At 43.3% G+C, this 19,432-nt stretch overlaps 2 protein-coding genes across 2 annotated transcripts in view; one reads left to right on the top strand and one right to left on the bottom strand.

Annotated features, from left to right (window-relative positions):
* The window catches only part of LOC109487545 (high affinity cationic amino acid transporter 1-like), a 31,658-nt gene extending 12,629 nt beyond the window's left edge, over positions 1 to 19,029 (bottom strand). The window contains exons 1-10 of the mRNA XM_019791560.1: positions 18,965 to 19,029; positions 15,106 to 15,358; positions 14,455 to 14,583; positions 13,910 to 14,065; positions 13,227 to 13,371; positions 12,469 to 12,596; positions 11,798 to 12,020; positions 11,135 to 11,274; positions 10,419 to 10,659; positions 9,758 to 9,948 (exon numbers count right to left, since the gene is read on the bottom strand). Coding sequence (XP_019647119.1) covers positions 10,553 to 10,659; positions 11,135 to 11,274; positions 11,798 to 12,020; positions 12,469 to 12,596; positions 13,227 to 13,371; positions 13,910 to 14,065; positions 14,455 to 14,583; positions 15,106 to 15,358; positions 18,965 to 19,018 — 1,335 coding nt within the window. The 5' untranslated portion in view covers positions 19,019 to 19,029 and the 3' untranslated portion in view covers positions 9,758 to 9,948; positions 10,419 to 10,552. The remainder of the gene's footprint in view (positions 1 to 9,757; positions 9,949 to 10,418; positions 10,660 to 11,134; positions 11,275 to 11,797; positions 12,021 to 12,468; positions 12,597 to 13,226; positions 13,372 to 13,909; positions 14,066 to 14,454; positions 14,584 to 15,105; positions 15,359 to 18,964) is intronic.
* LOC109487516 lies at positions 1,608 to 9,526 on the top strand. The gene is made up of 6 exons (XM_019791516.1): positions 1,608 to 1,686; positions 2,140 to 2,266; positions 2,957 to 3,138; positions 3,525 to 3,671; positions 4,232 to 4,429; positions 7,919 to 9,526. The coding sequence occupies exons 1-6, from the start codon at positions 1,618 to 1,620 to the stop codon at positions 8,486 to 8,488; spliced, it is 1,293 nt and encodes a 430-aa protein (XP_019647075.1). The 5' UTR covers positions 1,608 to 1,617; the 3' UTR covers positions 8,489 to 9,526.
* Positions 19,030 to 19,432: the final 403 nt, after the last annotated feature.

Here is a 19,432-nt window from a genome sequence, read left to right on the forward strand (position 1 = left end):
CCCCAAATTTGAGTCTGGAGGTCGATCAGTGTCATGTGATGGCATTTCAGCACCAGGGAAAGTGGGGGGGGGTGTTTCACAGTTTTGTGATAGCAGCCCATAAAGTCCTGCTATCCCCTGTATTGTTCAGCTGTGTGAAAGCAATGCTGTTTTACTGTCCTCTGTACTGTTTGGAATTCTGTTTTCCATGATGGAAAAAATGTTCAACAAGTCGGTTTGTGCAGTTAACTAATATTATATACAATGTACCGATCTTCCAGAAACATAGTAGTTGGAAACATTATTTTAGATGCTTAAAGGTGTCCAAAGCCATCACCTGAATAGGAACATGCGAACAAACATGTTTTGATTAATTTAGAGCTTACATACCTCCTGAAGACTCAACTCTTTCATGTTGAATGCTTTCATCTTAAACAGTTAAGAACGGATGCCAAACAGTTCCTCACAAACAGTTAAAGTAAAAATAACCATGCCCAAATATCAGACAGGTCTTAATGACTCCCTACGTCTGAGTGACTTTGACGGAAACGTTTTATCCCAGCAGGGAGAATCTGTCTTTTGATGTCACAGCCTCTGACTGGGATCAAACAAGATTAACCCAGGATTAGCCTAGGAGGCAATTCTCTTTTTTTTCTCAATTTTGTTAAATCCAAGAAAAGCTTTAAATTTACAGTCTCTGGCCACAGGCTTGCTAACAAAACTGCTGCTGTGTTGGTCAAAACAACTTCTGTTCGGGGTTGAAAACCTGACTTTTGTCAACATGCAAGTCTGAGTCTGGCCAGTTTAATGCTTCCCTTTCATGCTGATCTGCATCTGTATCAGTATAGCCTATAATATCAGTATAGGGCCTTTCATCACTGAAGACTCAAAACCTTCAGGCAAGAATCCCAAGAATGTGGCTTCTGCTCTTTAAGAAATTCAGTACAACCTGCCTGTTTGACTTGGCTCTGCCAACATACACAGTCTTGTATAATATACTTACATCCAGGGGCTTCAATCTAGTCCTTATTACTGAAACTCCTTGCTTACATCAAGCCTGCTGCTACTCTCCAAGCAGAGGCTTAGGGTTCGGCTTATTCTTGACATTTTCTACCAGGCGTTTTTATTTTTGTATGATTTAAGTGTCTTTTTTTTTTACACCAGCTAAACCTCTCTGCTGGCACTCACCCCAGGACTTAGTCTAACATTTAAAAAAAAGATATATCTATCCAAAGCATGAACTATTCACCAGAAGATCTAGGATGTCAGTCTGCTACCTATAGATCATACTGTAAAGGGCAACCAAGGTTGTGTTACAGGTCCAATGTCACAGACAGGGACAAGGGTCTATCTGTTTGTCCATATTTCCACATGGTAAAACCTACATGTACCATTTCAAGGTCATTTAACAAGGTCATTCTGTCACATGTAGGACAGAAGGACACCAGGTCTTCAGAATATGGATCATCATATATCATTAAAGCTGGTGTGTTACGCCAAAAGGTGGTTATACCGGCTATACAGATACAGATACAGATCATACTACATGTACATGTAATTGTAGGGATGCTGATAAACCACAATACAACTATAATTGATTTTTTTAATGTTCATTTTTTCCCCAGCCATCTTGTAAAAATGGAGTCCCTGAAGGTGATCTACCTCCTGACCCTGACCATGGCTGCAGTGGCTGCACCTCTCAGTGATGTAAGTCCTCCTTTCATTGGTTACTCCTGTCAGTCATGTCCACAAATGTCCAATGGCAGCACTTGTTCTAAACAATTTCATCAGTTTGTTCCATTTTATTTCATTTCATCATCATTGAAGATAAAAATTCCATATAGTCCTGACATGATGATTGTGGTGTCATGTGGCGCAACGGAAGAGTGCTCGACTCGGAACCAAGAGGTCCCCGGTTCGAGTCCTGACGTGCCACTGGCCTTGTGCCCTTGGGAAATGCACTTTACAAGACTTTCCCCAATTATTTAGTATCCTCTGTCGACTCTGTCCTGTATTTGTTTCTGTGTGTGGAACACAACACCAACAACAGCTTCCTTTGTTCCACATGTATTGTACTGTTACAATCTCAATAAATCAAATCAAACTGTAACAGCCAAAGATCATTGACAGCTGTGATTGACAGCTTGGCTCCGCCCACAGGAAGCTCGGGAGGAGCTGCTGGTGGACAAGGTCATGAAGCTGATCCGGGACGAGGTCATCCAGGAGAAGGCGCGACTGGAGGCGGAGAACAGACAGCTCAAGAAACAGCTGTCAGAGTACAAGCCAGGTATAGATCAGTATCTGTATAGTCGGTATAACCGCCCTTCGGCACAACACACCAGCTTCTATATCTGTATAGCCGGTATGACCGCCCCTCGGCATAACACACCAGCTTCTGTATCTGAATAGCCGGTATAACCGCCCCTCGGCATAACACACCAGGTTCTGTACCTGTATAGCCGGTATAACCGCCCCTCGGCATAACACACCAGCTTCTGTATCTGTATAGCCAGTATAATACTATAACCGCCCTTCTGCGTAACACACCAGCTTTGCAGGCACACGGGGCAGCGGCAGCTAGCTACATTTACACCGAACAACTTGTTACACCTAACACTTGAACATCTAATTCTAGACATTGTTTAAAGCTTAGAATCTAACATTATGATAATGCTCCTACTGTACTTGGTGACAGCAGAGTTCCACTCTGCGATAGTTCTAGAAAAAAATGTCGTTTTTGAACACCTTAATCCTTGGTTCACTTGACATTAGACTGAGATGAAATCTTAACCTTCTTCCTTCTGTCTAACCACAGAGGCTAAATAGCCAATGGCTACTACTTAACAAAGTTTTCTTTACGGCCAAGAGTTCATACATTGTACCTAGCAATGCCTAGGAAATACTTAGACAAAAAAAATATTTTGAGCCAAGAAAGAAACAAAAGTGACTTCTTGTTCACATTTCCACATTTCTCCAGTCTGTTACGGCCTGCGTCCTGTCGGCATGGAAACGGGTGACATTCCGCAGGACAGCATCACTGCGTCATCCACATGGCGGCCGGAGACCGCCCCGTATTACGCCCGCTACAGCAGCAGCCATTACAGCTTCGACTCCCATGCCTGGTGCGCCGCTTTCAACGACAGGATCCAGTGGATACAGGTGGGACAATCAATCAATCAATCAATCAATCAGATCAATACACTAGTCATTTCAATCTAATCAATAAATCAGAAACCACTTCTAGTAAACAGGCTTTAGTGGCCCCTCCCAGCTGGATGTTGGGCGGCTAGCAACCGTAAAGCGATTTAATCAGGCTATAGAATACCCAAAGTAGTCTTAGATTGGAGACCTGATGGTAAAAGGAAAAGAGGTAGTAAGACTGGAAACCACCTGGAGAAGAGCTACGTTGGATAACCTGGCATCTATGGTCAAGGACAGACTCAGATGGAAGAAAAAAGTCACGGCCTTACGTCTCGCAAGGGATGAAGATTAATCTCTGCTACGGCCTGACCAAAACCCTTAACTTTCGACCTCTACCCTTGCAGGTTGACCTTGGGAAGCCCATGACAGTTGCGGGGGTGATAGTTCAAGGTCAGCAGGGTTTCCCCCACTGGGTGTCGTCCTTCAAGCTGCTGTACAGCCTGGACCAGAAGGACTGGATGTACTACCAGGACGAGACTGGCAATGACAAGGTATAAAATTACATTGTACTGTTTTCGTTACTGTTCCAGACTTGTAACTGAGATGCTGAACCCTATATATATATATCAGGCTAATCCTAAGCTTCTAGGGTCTGGAACAGACTAAATAGAGGCACTACAATGTGTACAACATACTAGGCTTTTAATGTTATACTGATTTTTTTGCCATTTTCAGGCCAAAAATGTGTACTTTGGGCAGCTTAACCCTGGTAATGTCAGTAAACAAAAATTTAAAGACCTGAAATTTGGTATGGGGGTGCCTTTTAACATATGCCCACAGAACTTCATTTTAAATATTACTAAATTTTAACACTTTTGGCACATTTTAAAATATAATTTGAGACTTTTTCTTTCAAGTTAAGTATGGTCTGGGCTTAAAAATAGGGACGTACAAAGAACAATATAAGATATCATCTTCAGTTGTCAATGCTGTGAAGAAAAAATGTGGCACTGATACAACATTATCTGATATAAATCACTGACATAATTATGTTTCTGATTACTCTCTTAACGCATGCGTAAAAATAGCAAACTTGTGTTACTTTCCACAGCTTTTCAGTGGGAACTTTGACAGCACAACGGGCGTGCGGCATGACCTGAAGCGGCAGCCCCAGGCCCGGTACGTCCGCATCAACCCCCACACCTGGCACTACCACGTCTGCATGCGCCTAGAGGTCATGACCTGTGTGGGTGAGGCTGACTTTAGCAGCTCGTTCGACGCCATCTCGGTACCCGGAGATGGAGATGAGGTTTGTTTGTTTGTTTATTTATTCCAGGAACCTCAAATTTGTGACAATACAGCCACTACTCTTCCTGGTGTCCTCTTACCAATACATTGTCCTAAGAAACTTATAATAAGGTTATACCGTAACATTTGCAAAGCAAATGCATAATGTATACCTTCGCATATGGCCTGCTCAGTTAATTCTTACGCAAACACGGTCACATAATTATATAGTATCTGTATCTGTATAGCCGGTATAACCGCCTTTCGGCGTAACACACCAGCTTCGATAGTGACAGTAGTCTAAATCCCTCCTGCTATAAAACTGCAACATGATGTACAGTACAGGCCACGAAATACGCATCAAGTTCTGCGGGACGTACCGCGATATTCCGCAGGACGTCCCGCAATATTCCGCAGGACGTCCCGCAATATTCCGCACGACGTTCCGCAATCTTACGCACGGCGTTCCGCAATCTTACGCACGGCGTTCCGCAATCTTACGCACGGCGTTCTGCGGTATTTCGCAGGGCGTTCCGCGGTATTCCGCACGGCTTCCCGCAGTGCACCTGAGAGCACTTTCGCAGAACTTTGCGAAAGTTCCGCAGAACACCTCTCCGTAAGGCCGCGTTTCCGCAGAAATACGTCCTATTCATATGCAGGCCATTCGCGCCGTGGGCGGAGAAAGATCACACCCGGTTTGTTTACATTTTCTATAGCGCGGAGTGAAAATGTTCATGAGATCTGCCGATATTTTTTACCCAACAGTGTGAAGATTGTAAATTCCTGAGCTAGAATGTGGTTTAATAGATTGAGTTAAGATTTCTACCTCTCTGAAACGTGCATGTACACAAATATATTTATCGAAAACATGATCGCTGTGGTCTGAATTGTTACAGGGTTCTAATTAGCGGGAGCTTTGTTTCTTGATCTTGTGTTTCTTGTTTTGAAACCCACGCTGATCGCGGAACACTTCCCGGTGGAATGAACGTCAAAATTGTGTCAAATACACAATAAACCCACATACAAATACAGTATATTGTATTCCCGAAAGATTCTTTCAGTCCTGAATCTATTTACTAAAATAGTCTATTTTTGGTCGTACAAAACAAAACAAAACAAAACAGCATTTTGAAAGAAATAACATAATTTTACTCTTTGTCCGTCACCCCACGCCGCCGCTGGCTTCCGAGCAACAACCAATCAGTTTTAACCGTAAAATTTCGTACAATTCGCAAAGTTACCATTCTGGGATTTAGATGTTTACTATTTTTTGTAAAATATACATTCTAAGGAACAGTTTCGTATGTAGTTTATGTGGTTTTGAGTTAATAGCGCGAGGATTGGCGAGAATGCAGAGGGTTCGTAGCGGTGGACGTGTGTTGCACTCGAGTGGGAGGGAGCGCTTCGTAACGTGCGTCCAGAAATGCCGGACAATTTTGATCGTGAAAAATCGTACAATTTGTAAATATAGCGATCTTGGATTCGGATATATTGAGAAATACATTTGTAAGGAACAGATTCATGTATTGTTTGTGTAGTTTTGAATAAACCTGCGCGAGGATGTAGAGGGTGCGATGTAGTGGGTGCGATGAAAATGGAGTCGATTTTTTTGCAAAAAAAAAAAAAACGGACAACGCACCCGAAAAATAAATAAACACGGTACGGGACAACCCGAACTTGACGTGTTTATGCAAAATTTGACGCAGATTCATTTGTTCTCAGACTATAAAAGTTGACTCTGAAAATTTTGGGATGAAATCGGGACAAGAAAATTACAAAGCCGCGCCGGCCGTGCAGGGCGGAACAAGCTACAGTCGTCTAACAATCTTCAGGCGGTGTCTCTGGGCGGAGTATCAACTCTTCTGCGGCCCGACTGGTGGGCGGGTCCCCGTCTGCGCGCTGTGATTGGCGCGCCGGAACGCCACGTGGTCTGCGGCGCCGGGGAGTCTACCAGCGCCGCTGCTGCTACGTGCGGTTACTATGGCGACGTGCGTGGGAACGCCCGGCCCGGCAGCGTGGCGAACGAAATGTATCAATTTTTGATGCGTGTCAACAAAGCCATGGGGCGTAAAGAACCCCTTGAATTATGCTTCGCGCTTGGCACAATAATATTAATTCTCATATGCAAAAACGTTAGTTCGACTCTGAATATTACCACGAGTCTTCCGTCAGCAACAACAAACGAACGCCTGAATCTATACACGTACACTCGAATAGAGAACCTAGATAATACTAGTAACGTTAGTAGATTATACATATGGTCGGTAAAGATCGGAACTGTAACGAAGATAGGCGAATATAAATTTGTCACATAGACACCAATCACAGAGCCTCGGTTATAGTCGGTGAAGATCGTGTTTGTAACGAAGACGGGCGAAATCATTGGAGCAGCCCAGCTAGACTGTTGGCGCCGACGGCAGGGGCGGCAACTTCTTCAAAGGGAAACGCCTGTCGATCAAGTATAATATGTGCGTGCGGCTATGGGAAAATGCCTCGCTCTAAAATGTATCACGTAGTTCTGAATCGATAATCACAAACAGCAAGGAGCTTCTACAACATATAGCGTCCTTGCAAACAGGGACAATATCAAACTTCGTTATTTTTGGCCACAGAGTCGAAGCATTTAAAGCTTAAAATTTTAAAAAGTGGTTTCTTCGGCGAAGTCATGCCTTGCAGAAAATGTTGACGGTACACATTACGTGTTCGACCGCAGGTCATTGACCTCCAGCTTGCGTTGTTCCAGCGGAGAAGAGCGTCTGGCAGTTTTTATAATAGCGTCAGATTTTGTTTGTTAAATCATACACAGGCATTCATGCATCTATCATTCTTCCAACTAGTTCGTAGTTATGTGAGATGTTTATTGGAATCACACGGATCGGAACAAACTCAGCGTATCAAATAGTAAACATCAATCGCCCAAGCACAGCCGTGGCAGCGTGGACCCGCCGCGCTGATAATCCCCGGTATTGTCCACAAATTATCAACAAATACGTGAAAATGAGGTGGAATAAGTGTCATGTAAATCTCAGAATACAAAGGCTGCTCATTAACGACCGAAATCTTGCGAAAGATTTCTTACGCAGAAGAAGTTTCGCAGCGGCGTTTCCATTACCAGTGGACAGTTCTGCGAAATTCTGCGGGACGTCCCGCAATCTTACGCACGGCCTTCCGCAATCTTACGCACGGCCTTCCGCAATATTTCGCACGGCTTCCGCAATATTCCGCACGGCCTTCCGCAATATTTCGCACGGCCTTTCGCAATATTCCGCACGGCGTTTCGCGATATACCGCAGGACGTACCGCGGTATTTCGCAGAACGTCCCGCGAAAACTGATGCGTATTTCGTGGCCTGTGCTGTAACCCAACACCAGTTACCATAGTGACAGACGTCTGGTTCAGGTCATTGACCAGGTCAGAGGTCAGTGTTTGGAACAGAAGAAGAAGAAACAGAGCAAAAACAATATGTTTTCCTTTTAACTTTAAGTTAAAAAACGTCATTTTCAACTATCAGGTTCTGGTTGCCGCGGACTACGAACAAGACCAGGGCAACGACCTCATGTTCTTCCAGACGGCGCCGCTCGCAGCGGACGTGCAGGAGGAGGTCGTCAAGGAGATCTCTCAAGGTCGCGACTTTAGAAACAAGATGGCGGAGGAGCAGGCCAAGTTCGAGCTATTGCAGGAGACAGCCGACGCAGACTACGTGAAAGACGTTCTGCTCGACGAGATGAAACTTCACGTAAAAGAGCCACAAGAGAAAGGTGCAGATGTAGCCCTTTTTGCAGTGAAACCTACCGATAATCGTGTCGACATCCAACAAGGTCAAATGCAAAACAACATGGTGGACAGGGAAGACTACGGAATACTCCAGGCCGTACCACTGTCCCAGGAGGGGTGGGAAGAAGCTGGAGAGCAAGTAGGTGACCTTGACAACAACAACATGGTGGACGAAATGTTCCAGACAGTGCCATTAGCAGCAGAGGGGTGGGAAGGTGTGAGAAATGTAAAGATGGAGGAAGGAAAGCCATGGGTGGATGAAACGGAGGGCATGAGTGAGTCAGGCGACCATGATGGGTTCATGTAAGACTTGGAAAGTGCCGAAGAGTTTTTAAATACTGTAAAATATTGGCAGATACACATTCAAGTATCTCCAGACCTGCTTTTTTCATACATCATCATAATTGACTTGTTCGCTATATGGTCTAGTTTTATATGAATATCATACAATCATATAATATATAAAGCAAAGACTTAACTTAAAAAGTCATGTTTACAGTACAACTGTAGTACATTGTATTGAGAATCTGCCCATGGCAAGTAGGTTTGTCTATAATCTGAACTTTCTTTCTATTTAGTCTCACTACTGATGAGTACCGATTTGTTTGATTCATTTTTGTTTATTTTTTATTTTGGCATGATAGTATTAACTACAATTTTAGGATTTCTACCATGGGAAACCAACATAAGAGACCATTTTTCAGTAAGACTTTCTTGTCATTAATTTTGTAGCCTAGAACATTCTTCAATTTCTTAACCTTTCTTTGCAGTCGGGCAAGAACTTGACATCAAAGTACTTTCGATTGAATACAAAACTAAACTGGATTAAACTGGACAAAAGATTTGATAAAGGAAAGAAGTCATACTCATAGAAATTGATTTTCTCCAGAATGATTGATCTGATCATTGGAATGAGTCCTGAATGAAAGGTATAACTTATTATAGTGGCTGTATATTTAGCGTATTTGTTCTTCTATTTTTGTATCAGATTCTATTGTAAAAATTGCCTTCATTATGTATCTATATTGTAAGTTTATAGTAACTGATTAGTGGCTGAGAGCACAAAGCAATCATGGTCATAATCATCACCATATACCTGGCAGAGTTGGTGCCAGTTCTGTACAGCTAATATTCTTACTAGTTATATTGTGACTACTATCAATGATAATATAATGGCACTACTACATGTACATGTAAGTGTACAGCCCCACAAGTGTGGATTAGGGCCCACTAACAGAGCCTCCTGGAAACACAGTGTGAGAATAATAGCCAACTTCTGCCTACCCCTGTGTCAGGGAGCCCAGTGGCAGTATACTTTGATACTGGATACTATTCGCAAAATAGTAATGTATAGTGCAGTACAGTATTATTTTCATTGATGATGAATAAATGCTGTCATCATGTATCATGTGGCTTGATGTGTCTTCTGTGACAATGACATATTCAACGAAAGAAACATGTTAAGTTTGAAGTTTGATAAGATAGGAAATCACACAAAAAGAACACACACACAAAAAAAACACACAGTCACATAAACACACACAAACACATACAGAAACAAACACACAAGACTCACCCAGTAGTAAGACTGCGTAGCTGACGATCCTCCCTGTTCGTTCTGTAGCCTCGCCCCTCCCCACACACGGGGACGAGCTTCTACTCTGCTGGACCAGCAGTTGTCCGTTTGTGGCTCCATCTCCCTCTCCCTCCTCCTCCTCCTCCTCTTCTGATCCAGACTCCCCATCTGTCTTCTCTACTGGCTGGTACCTGAGTATTCACAGGAGGAATATCATTTTTCCCAACCGAAAAACGGATTTTACTCTCCACAAATTCCCACCATGAAGAAGTAGATTTAAGAGTGATCTTAACTAAAACGGATTAATTTGACTCACTAAAGAGCCAGTCGTGACAGAGAAGACAGATCAAGATATGGTATGTACAGTGTACAGTATTATGTAGGTTTATTGTACCAGGATATTTCCAATTTTCTAAACAAGACTTAAAGTACAATGGATAGTGGACCACAGCTTAATGTCCTGTCCTAAGGACTGTGACCCTTTCCAGTAGAGTGCATGTTGGGTGAGAAACAACAGCCAGCACCATGTGTGTTAAGTCTTTTAAAGTGGAATGTTTCAGTTCAGTATGCACCCACAAAATGTCTAACTGACCTGAGAATAAGCACACATGCAGCTACAAGTGTGTAAGCCTGCAGGGTTCCTATAGACATGACTCCTTACCTGAGAATGAGCACACATGCTGCCACTAGAGTGTAAGCCTGCAGGGTTCCTATAGACATGACTCCTTACCTGAGAATCAGCACACATGCTGCCACTAGTGTGTAAGCCTGCAGGGTTCCTATAGACATGACTCCTTACCTGAGAATCAGCACACATGCTGCCACTAGTGTGTAAGCCTGCAGGGTTCCTATAGACATCATGTCCACCAGTTCCTTCAGGTCAAACAGGAGAGCCATGGTGCCTATTATAAATTGTAAGGGAGGAAGGGTGGTGAAATTTCTCCATACAGAGATACTGCTGCAAGAGAGACTATGCTTTGAAAAGAGACTGGAATGAAGGATGTTTTAACTATCAGAGGACACAGGACAACGAAGAAGACACGTCTGGATACTTCAGATGCTGAAACTAAAAAACAACTTCAAACCAACGCTAACATCACATTGAAACGGTCTGCCAAACAGCCGAATTAACACATATCCTTTACTTTCTACGTAATCATATCGAATTCTATAGTTTCTAATAGCATCCAATATTTCCATACAGTAACACAGAAAGACAGTGGGCCATCTGAAACGTCAGTCTCCTCATCAGAGAATTTTGATTTCTTTTACATTTTGTAAAAATATTCTACCTGGCTGTCTAACGTTTGTCAATGGCTGACAAAATTTTAATCACTAAAACCAGTAAGTTGGACTGTGTGTGAACCTCCCACCTACCTGACAGTATTCCTGACAAGACCGTGGCAATAATCGGCGTCTGTGTTCTCTGGTTGACCTTTGACAGGAATCTGAAGATGACACCGTCACTTGCCATGGCGTAGATGACACGTGGCATCGGAAACATTGCACCCAGTAAACTGCACAAAAAGTAGACAAAACAATAAACAAAAACAACACTTATTATATAAGCTCTCAATGGCATAGATTATGTGTACTTGTCTCATTGGGAGCATGCAACCAGTAAACTGCATAACAAATAAAGAAAAACAGTAAACAGCTACAACATTTTTCCAGGTTGCATAGATGATTTGTCTCATTAGGATTGCATTGCACCCAGTAAAATGCACAACAAACACCTAAACAAACTAACATCAAACAGTGACACTCAAATAAATTGTAAAAAATAAATTACTGCATCTTACATGTCTTGTAGTATGTCCTTTGTAATATTCATTTGCATTGATATGCTGTAACTTTTTTGTTTTTCCTTTTTTGAAATGTTGTAAAAGGTGACACGAAAACAAATGAGAAACTTTGAGACTAATGATAAAACTACTGATAACAAGATGAAAGTGTACCTAGCAGTCACTAACAGTCACTGTGTCGGGTTAGGGTTCACTACCTAGTAGACATGTAGGGTTATCAAGGAAGGCTTATTACCTAGTAGAGAGAGCACACACAGCCCCGACAGCAATGATATACTTAGCAGCAGTGAAGCCCACATCAGCAAAGGCGATGGGGAGGGGGGCGTTTTTGTCGACCTTGTAGTACGGAACCATCAAGGTGAGCGCTGCCGACACTCCAAAGTACGCCACAAAGCAGATGGTGAGAGACACCACGATACTGATGGGGATCGCTCGCTGCGGATTCTTCACTTCCTCACCTGCAACAGATATGGAAGTTTTTTTTTGGGGGGGGGCAATAACCTAGTGAGTGTCAGCTTTTTTTTAGCTTTCTACCAGCCAGTACAGGATCGGGGAGTGGATGAAAGCTAAAAAGGCTGACACTCGAGCTAAGGGGACAAAACATGTACCGGTAAGACATTTTAATTTGCATTATGATAAACCTATGCTTTTGATTGGCTCAGAACTTGCAAGTGTCAGACATGTCAGAGTTAGGAAATGTAACAGCATAATCTCTCATAATCTGTGACCTTGGGGATCACTGTGACAGCATGAACGTGTAGAATGTGATAGCAGTTCTCTCTAACCTTGAGGAAGGTGAATGAACTTGCAGCTACTTTGTAGAGTGTGACACGGCATTTCCTTAACCTTTAGAAATGTGACATCAGTTCTCTATGACCTTGGGAAATATGACCTTGAAGTTCTCACCTGTGGTTGCTATGGCATCAAACCCTACAAAGGCGTAGAAACACGTCGCAGCTCCCGACAACATTCCAGATGCACCGAACGGGAAGAACCCGCCAACTCCATCTAGTGTGCTGTTGGTTGTCTCATTCCTAACAGGGAGGGATGTTAATAAAGATGGTGATTGTGTACATTATGTTTTTCATTCATTAACATAATATTATGTACCTTAAATTGATATGCCCTCAAAGTTAAATGTTTTGAGAGCCAGTAGAAGAGTGATAACCAATCCAGAAAAACAGAAAAATCATTATTTCTTTAGTTTTTGACAGTGTGAATATGGCCTGAGCATCAATATGCAAGAGCGTCTAACCTTTGGATGATGGGGAACAACAGACTGTCTGACAATAAACTGGAGTGTAAGTGAGTGTGTGTAACAGTGATTCACTTCTTTCCTAGAACTATTGTGACAGTGGATACAATGCAATAACTTCTACATTGTAGTTTTTGCTGATAATGAGTAATATAATGACTGTGATCTGGCTGTTTCATTCCTGAAAACAAAGTTTACTTGAATGTACGTACATGATCTGGGTGTGTGTTATTGACCTGTTGTACGTAGTACTACATGATCTGGGTGTGTGTTATTGACCTGTTGTATGTACATGATCTGAGTGTGTGTTATTGACCAGGTCCTGTTGTACGTACATGATCTGGGTGTGTGTTATTGCCCAGTTGTACGTACATGATCTGGGCGTGTGTTATTGACCTGTTGTACGTACATGATCTGAGCGTGTGTTATTGCCCAGTTGCTGCCGTCAGCCTTGATGAAGCCGGCCACCATTACAAACAGGATCACACACAGGTTCAGTCCAGTGAAGACATTGTTAAACCTGGTGGACTCTTTCACACCGAAGGCAAGTAGGGCTGCAGGGAACAAACAGACAAACAAACACAGTAAATATTGTGGTTCAGGTTAAGCAAAATAATGCTATAGATTTGGAATATCAGCAGGAAAACACAGTCTGAGGAGAAAATCACTGTCTGTTACTGTTAAATAACAAAGTTCCTGTATTGGGATATAGTCGAATTTTTTACACCTAGTGACTACACATCTTCTTGTTGTAAGATTTTACTTAAAAATATCTGAGACAAGTGTGGCCTAATACTATCTTTATGTTATTGTAAGTTGTGTGGTTGCAACTGGGTGTTGAACACTTCTAATAAATGATCATAATTCTGCTCACAAAAACACATGCCATCGGCCAGATATCTTACCAAATACTTAGCAATTAGAATCCTGACACTCCTCAGGTATCCATGATTACCTGTAAGAACCAAGGTGAGTCCAATGGAGAAGAAGAAGGGGTACTCTGCAGCCAGACCTGACATCTTGAACAAGAATTATGATTACCTCAGTCTACATTTAGACCTAAATCTTGAGTCACTGTTACGTAAGACTTACCTGTAAGAATCAAGGTGAGTCCTAATGAGAAGAAGTCTGGATACTCGGCCAGCCCTGACACGTGCATGGGCATGTGGGTTCTGGTGAAGTTCTCGATCCTGTTGCCGATCAGGGAGTCAAAGTTCGCGCTCCAGGCTCGAGCTACACTCGCCGTGCCTAAATATGGACATGTGCAGGTATGACAGTGTGTGCAACTAACTATTATTAATGTGAAGTTAATGCTAATTTAGTTAGGTAGGTAATTCAAATTTGCAACTATAGTTCAAGACTCCAAATACTAGTACATGACATTGTGCAGATTATATATGATGATTCACAAGTTAGTTACAAATAACAGAATGTCGGTCGGTCACTGACCAATGACATACAATACTCTAGAGTCATATTTTAGCCAATCATGTGACAGTACTGTATGCTATTGATTAACAGGAGGTTAGAACAGAATAACAGACTGACCTATGACATACTCTGACAGGATCATATTCCATCCAATGACAAGACAGTATGCTATTGATTGACAGGTTAAAACAGAACAGCAGACTGACCTATGACATACTCCAGGATCATATTCCAGCCGATAATGAAAGCCCACAGTTCGCCGACCGTCACGTAGCTGTAGACGTACGCAGAACCGCTCTTAGGCACCCTCGCCCCAAACTCAGCGTAACACAGGCCTGCGCGGGTACAGAAGGATCATAAGTCTCCACTAGACTTCTTTTGCAGGCTGAATGAATTGTAGAAATCGGCCTAAAAAGGTTATTAATTGGCGAGAGAAGGTAGCAATTGCAGGCCAATTTGATCGTCGATGGCCGGATACCTTCTCTTGCCAATTAATAACATTTTTAGGCCGATTTCTACAATTCATTCAGCCTGCAAAAGAAGTCTGGTGGAGCCTAAAAGACAGGGTAACATAAAAGTCCACTTGTTTTAGATGCACATGAATTCAGAATTTAAAATCTTCACCATTTACAACTTCCTGCAATTAAACTGAATGATATATAAATACGAATAACTGGACTATTTGGGCCCCCTAGCAGCTTCTTCTGGAACTGCAGCAACATTTGTTGAAAAATCTTCGAAGAAGGATAACTTCAGAAACCTTCCAACAGGGGCCTCAGTTGTGTCATGATGAAATAGATAAATAACACTTTCGCTACTCTCATTGATATAGCTATAGGAAACCTAGACATCCCAACCTGCCAAAATTGAAGCGATGGCAGCCACAAGGAACGACAGCACGATAGACGGCCCGGCGGTTTCCCTGGCAACGGTCCCGGTCAGGACGTAGACACCGGCGCCAAGCGTGCTCCCGACTCCTAGCAGGGTCAAGTCCAGGGTGTTCAGGCAGCGCGCCAGCTGGGAGTCCTCCAGCGAAGCCGCGTCCACGTACTTCCGGCGGAGTAACCGCCCTCCAAAATCTCGCAAACAGCCGGACACTGTCATTGGTTCCTGAGCAAAGGGATCAAATTTCATGTTACAACAGTTATTTAAACAGCTCATGAATACTTGTGCACAATTCAAACTGTAGGGTTTACTAAAACAATTGGGTTTACCACTGTGACAGTAAGTAAGGTCTAGTACTTAGTATGCCGGCTTCCCTATGCCAGAGGAGTTGCAAGCTGGACACTCTATGGCCGGCCAACTCCTATGGCCAATATTGTTCCCCTTAGCCGATTTCTACTACTTATTGAGCCTACAAAGGAGTCTGGTGAAGACTAGCAGAACAGTGCTTGATAGAATCAAAAAATGAGGGTGCCCTGCTAAAGTGACAGCTTTCTAAACAAGTGCTGCAGGTCATGAGTCCAAGTGTTATTAACGTTAAACATTAACTCATTATAAAGTAATAAACCTTCGAATGAATCATGCTCTGTGCTGGTAAACTCCATATAATGATCCAACACACTTGGTATTGACATGGAGTTCGACCAAAAATTTATGGGGTAAAAAATTAACTTCACAATCATACATTTTACTTGTCAATTTTACAGCTATCTCACATACCCTCCTCTGTACAACACCCCCCTCCCCCCAATCACCCGCGGGTTGCCAGTGATCGGTGCCTGAGGCGAATGCAGTCAAGCGAATAATTAGGACTTAACTGTGCAACAGAAGGCGCCATATGGAACACTAATGTGTACTATCTGTAGCCATATGTCATGTGTAGCCATATGGTAATCTCAAAACTGTGCTGCAAAACACAGTAGGTCATCATCAAATTGGGCCGTTCCAAAAAATAACTGAGGAGGGGGGGTTGAAGTGGTCGGATTTTACATAGGGGGGTTTGTGGGTGATAATCTGTGGGATTTGGATTGAGGGGGGTTTTAAATACAAGTTGAAAACCCTGGATTTGGATGAAACTATAGGGGGTCAAGTCACTTGTATAAAATTTTTAAGGGGCCAAGGCACCTGGATATGGATTAAATGAAAGGGGGTCAAGGCCCAGTCGGATACTAAATTATGAAGGGGAGTCAGAAAGTAGAAAATCCAAGCTCTTCAACCCCCCCCCCCCATTTTTTTAACAGCCCTATCTCAAAGCAGATCTTATCAAGGCAAAAACCATAACTTCCGTGGCAAATGGACCTACTCTTCCCCTACTCTAATATTTACGATTTTGCCACGCAAAGATCTGCTTGGAGATTACCATATGGCAGCTTCCCGACACTGTATTTCTTCAGTTTTCCGGCATGTCAGCCCCCCAAGACCATACAGACACTTCAAGACAACTCTCACACGTCTAGAAAAACGTCTTGGACTGAGAGAGAAGTAAACTTATGGCGGCTACTATAAGTATAAGCTCCTTGAATGATACAAGAAACTCATGAGACGGTGTAAGAAACTGTACAGTAGCTCATGTGACGTTTATAATAATACCTTTTCTGTCTTTTCGTCAGCTTAAGATCGTCAGAGGTTCCCAAGTTTCCCCCTAAGTGTCAACAGGTGGCCATGTCTGCAGAGGCGGCCTCGTACGAGCGGCAAGTCGAAAGTTTTACAAATATTCACGGCCGCCTGTTCCGAGGGGTCACTTGGGGTCAGGCGATCAGCTGTGAGTTTAGTGCTGTAGTGTATGTAAGTTCCGCAAGGTGGCACTCGTGAGCTAGTGTGCGTTACTTCCGTATTTGAAGTAACTGCGCCTGTAGGATCCTGTAGCCTCTACCAGGCTTCGGGGGGCGGTTGGAAACAGTAAAAATCGACCAAATAGAGAGATAGCATGCCGAGGGAGCGGCAAGCTGTTCTCTCCCAGCGGACCAACTCCCCTGGCATGCTATCTCTCTATTTGCCGACTTCTAACTTAGAAGAGTAACTCTTTCCTGCCACCTCCCGAAGCCTGGTAGAGGCTATGCCTTTGAACTAAAGTCTAAAGTAATCGTAGGCCAAGGAGGTTTGAATGAGACCTCCTTGATACAACCAAAATATTTTGTAAATGTTTTGTGATTTTCAAAAGAAATTGGGAACAACTTTCAGTAATTTCCCAGGCCCAGCAGGGCGATCGTCGATGGCCGGCTGCCTTCCTTTCAGGCCGATTTCTACGATTTATTCAGCCTGCAAAAGAAATCTGGTGGAGACTAGGATTGCCCCCCTTACGGACCTGGTTGCGCGGGCCGCAAAAAGTGTACTTTGAACTTCTGTGTCTCTCGTATAACACGGCGGGCTCACGTGCGCGAGGTGTACACAAACACAGGCCTGGCAACATGTTACGCAATAGTCTCACTCTGTAACTGTAACGGTACAGTTGGATCTCCAAGCAGATCCTAGGATGGCAAAAGACAGTATATATCAGGTAGTACCCAGTCGCCAGAGGAGCGTATTGGACCCTCTCTAAAGATTGGACACTGCCTGGCCAATTTGTCACTGTCTTTTGTCACCCTATAGGATCTGCTTGGAGATTACAGTTAGATATGTACTGAATGTGTCGCCAAATGTTCAAACTGACAAACACTAGCGCTCCTCCCTTTGCGAGAAAAAGTTCGTTACTGTTAAGCATGTTTCGTAAAGTCACCCAGTCATGTTTCTTCATCAATTTGGCGCCCGATTTTAACTACGTGTAATCTCCGAGCAGAGCCTGGGGTGGCAAAAGACAGTATCAAACTGGCCAGGCAGTATCCATTGGCCAGAGTAGGTCCATACATCGGGTGAAGTATGAACCCTCTCTGGTGATCATGAACAGATACTGCCTGGTCAATTTGATACTGTCTTTTGCCACCCTAGGCTCTGCTTGGAGATTAAACTACGCGCACCGGTACCCCGCCGTAGATGTGCTTAAAGTTAGCCTCCGCAGCATACCAAAAACTGGGGGGTTTTGGGGGTCTTCATGGTCTTTGGAAGCTTTTATGTGCTATTTTCTGATTGCATATAGACAACATAGCCGGCCTGGTTGAATTACCCCCGTTTTTTAGAACTGGGCTAATAATAAGAACAGCCGAAGACCACCAAACCCCCAGTTCTATAAGCCTGCTACGGAGGCTACTTTAAAGTTGCCGGCCGGCGGGCATATTGCATGACTCGGCGTATCTTGTGTTCTTGTACCTTGACCCCCTCCGGTCAGCGTCTGTTAGAACGCGGTCTTCTGTTCTTTGTTTAGTCAAAATCCAACTACGGTGTTCTCAAGCTTCTTTTCTGCTGCCTATTATATAAACCCCGTAACGAACGGATAATCGGTAGTTAAACGTCTACTTTATTATTATTGTAAGATTAGTGTGCTAAATATAAAGGTTAACATATACACGTATAACACACCAATGCTTTTGCGCGAAGCAGGTCTAGGCTGCTTAGGAGACTAATGATTAACCCTCAAACACCCGTCATTAATTATGATAATAAGCTGGAATTTTTTAACACTTAATCATGCCAAAATATACCTCGTACTATGTTTAACCAATATATGTGCAGCGATCACTGACTGAGAATGCAAAAAGGAATATAAATTTGAAAGAAACCAAATGGGGTCCATCTGGACCCCGTTCGGGCATTAACGTCACAAAAAAGTTCGGGTGTTTGAGGGTTAAGGCGTTTTCACAACTCATGAGAATACAACATAACTTTGCACCATATACTCACTTCAAGATCTTCATGATCGGACGCCATGGTTTGCAACAGAACTCCTCTCGGCATGTCTTACACTGTCTTACAGGTCTGCTCATGTGAGCCCCACGCTGCACAGGTTTGAACAAGTGTGTTTATTTTTTCATCATGTGAGTTTGAGGAAAGGCGGGGCAACCATGTCAGGTTATCCCAGGTCATTGCCATTGCATCATCAAGTGCTATGCGCCGTCTGGCGAATCCTTTATAAACTGCAGTTTATGTGTCAACATCTGTTCGTTCCCACGATGACGCGAACGACAGTACGTGAACAAATAAATGGCGGGAAAAGTTGATAACAAATACTCTCCAAGCAGAGGTTGTTACCTTTTATATATGGCCGTTTTTTTTTGTCGCTACCTACCATCCCCACCCCGTCGGTGGCTGCCGACCTTCTCTGGCCAATGGATACTGCCTGGCCAATTTGATACATGTCTTTTTGCCACC

This window comes from Branchiostoma belcheri, unplaced genomic scaffold (genome assembly GCF_001625305.1).
Source record: "Branchiostoma belcheri isolate BF01 breed outbred unplaced genomic scaffold, Haploidv18h27 scaffold89, whole genome shotgun sequence".
Taxonomy (NCBI): Eukaryota; Metazoa; Chordata; class Leptocardii; order Amphioxiformes; family Branchiostomatidae; genus Branchiostoma; species Branchiostoma belcheri.

Bases quoted from the DNA above. Each gene is read 5' to 3' on its own strand.
- LOC109487516 (XM_019791516.1), top strand. From the start codon at position 1,618: ATGGAGTCCCTGAAGGTGATCTACCTCCTGACCCTGACCATGGCTGCA. The intron at 1,687-2,139 runs GTAAGTCCTCCT...CTCCGCCCACAG, and splicing joins TGGCTGCACCTCTCAGTGAT to GAAGCTCGGGAGGAGCTGCT. The intron at 3,139-3,524 runs GTGGGACAATCA...CTACCCTTGCAG, and splicing joins ACAGGATCCAGTGGATACAG to GTTGACCTTGGGAAGCCCAT.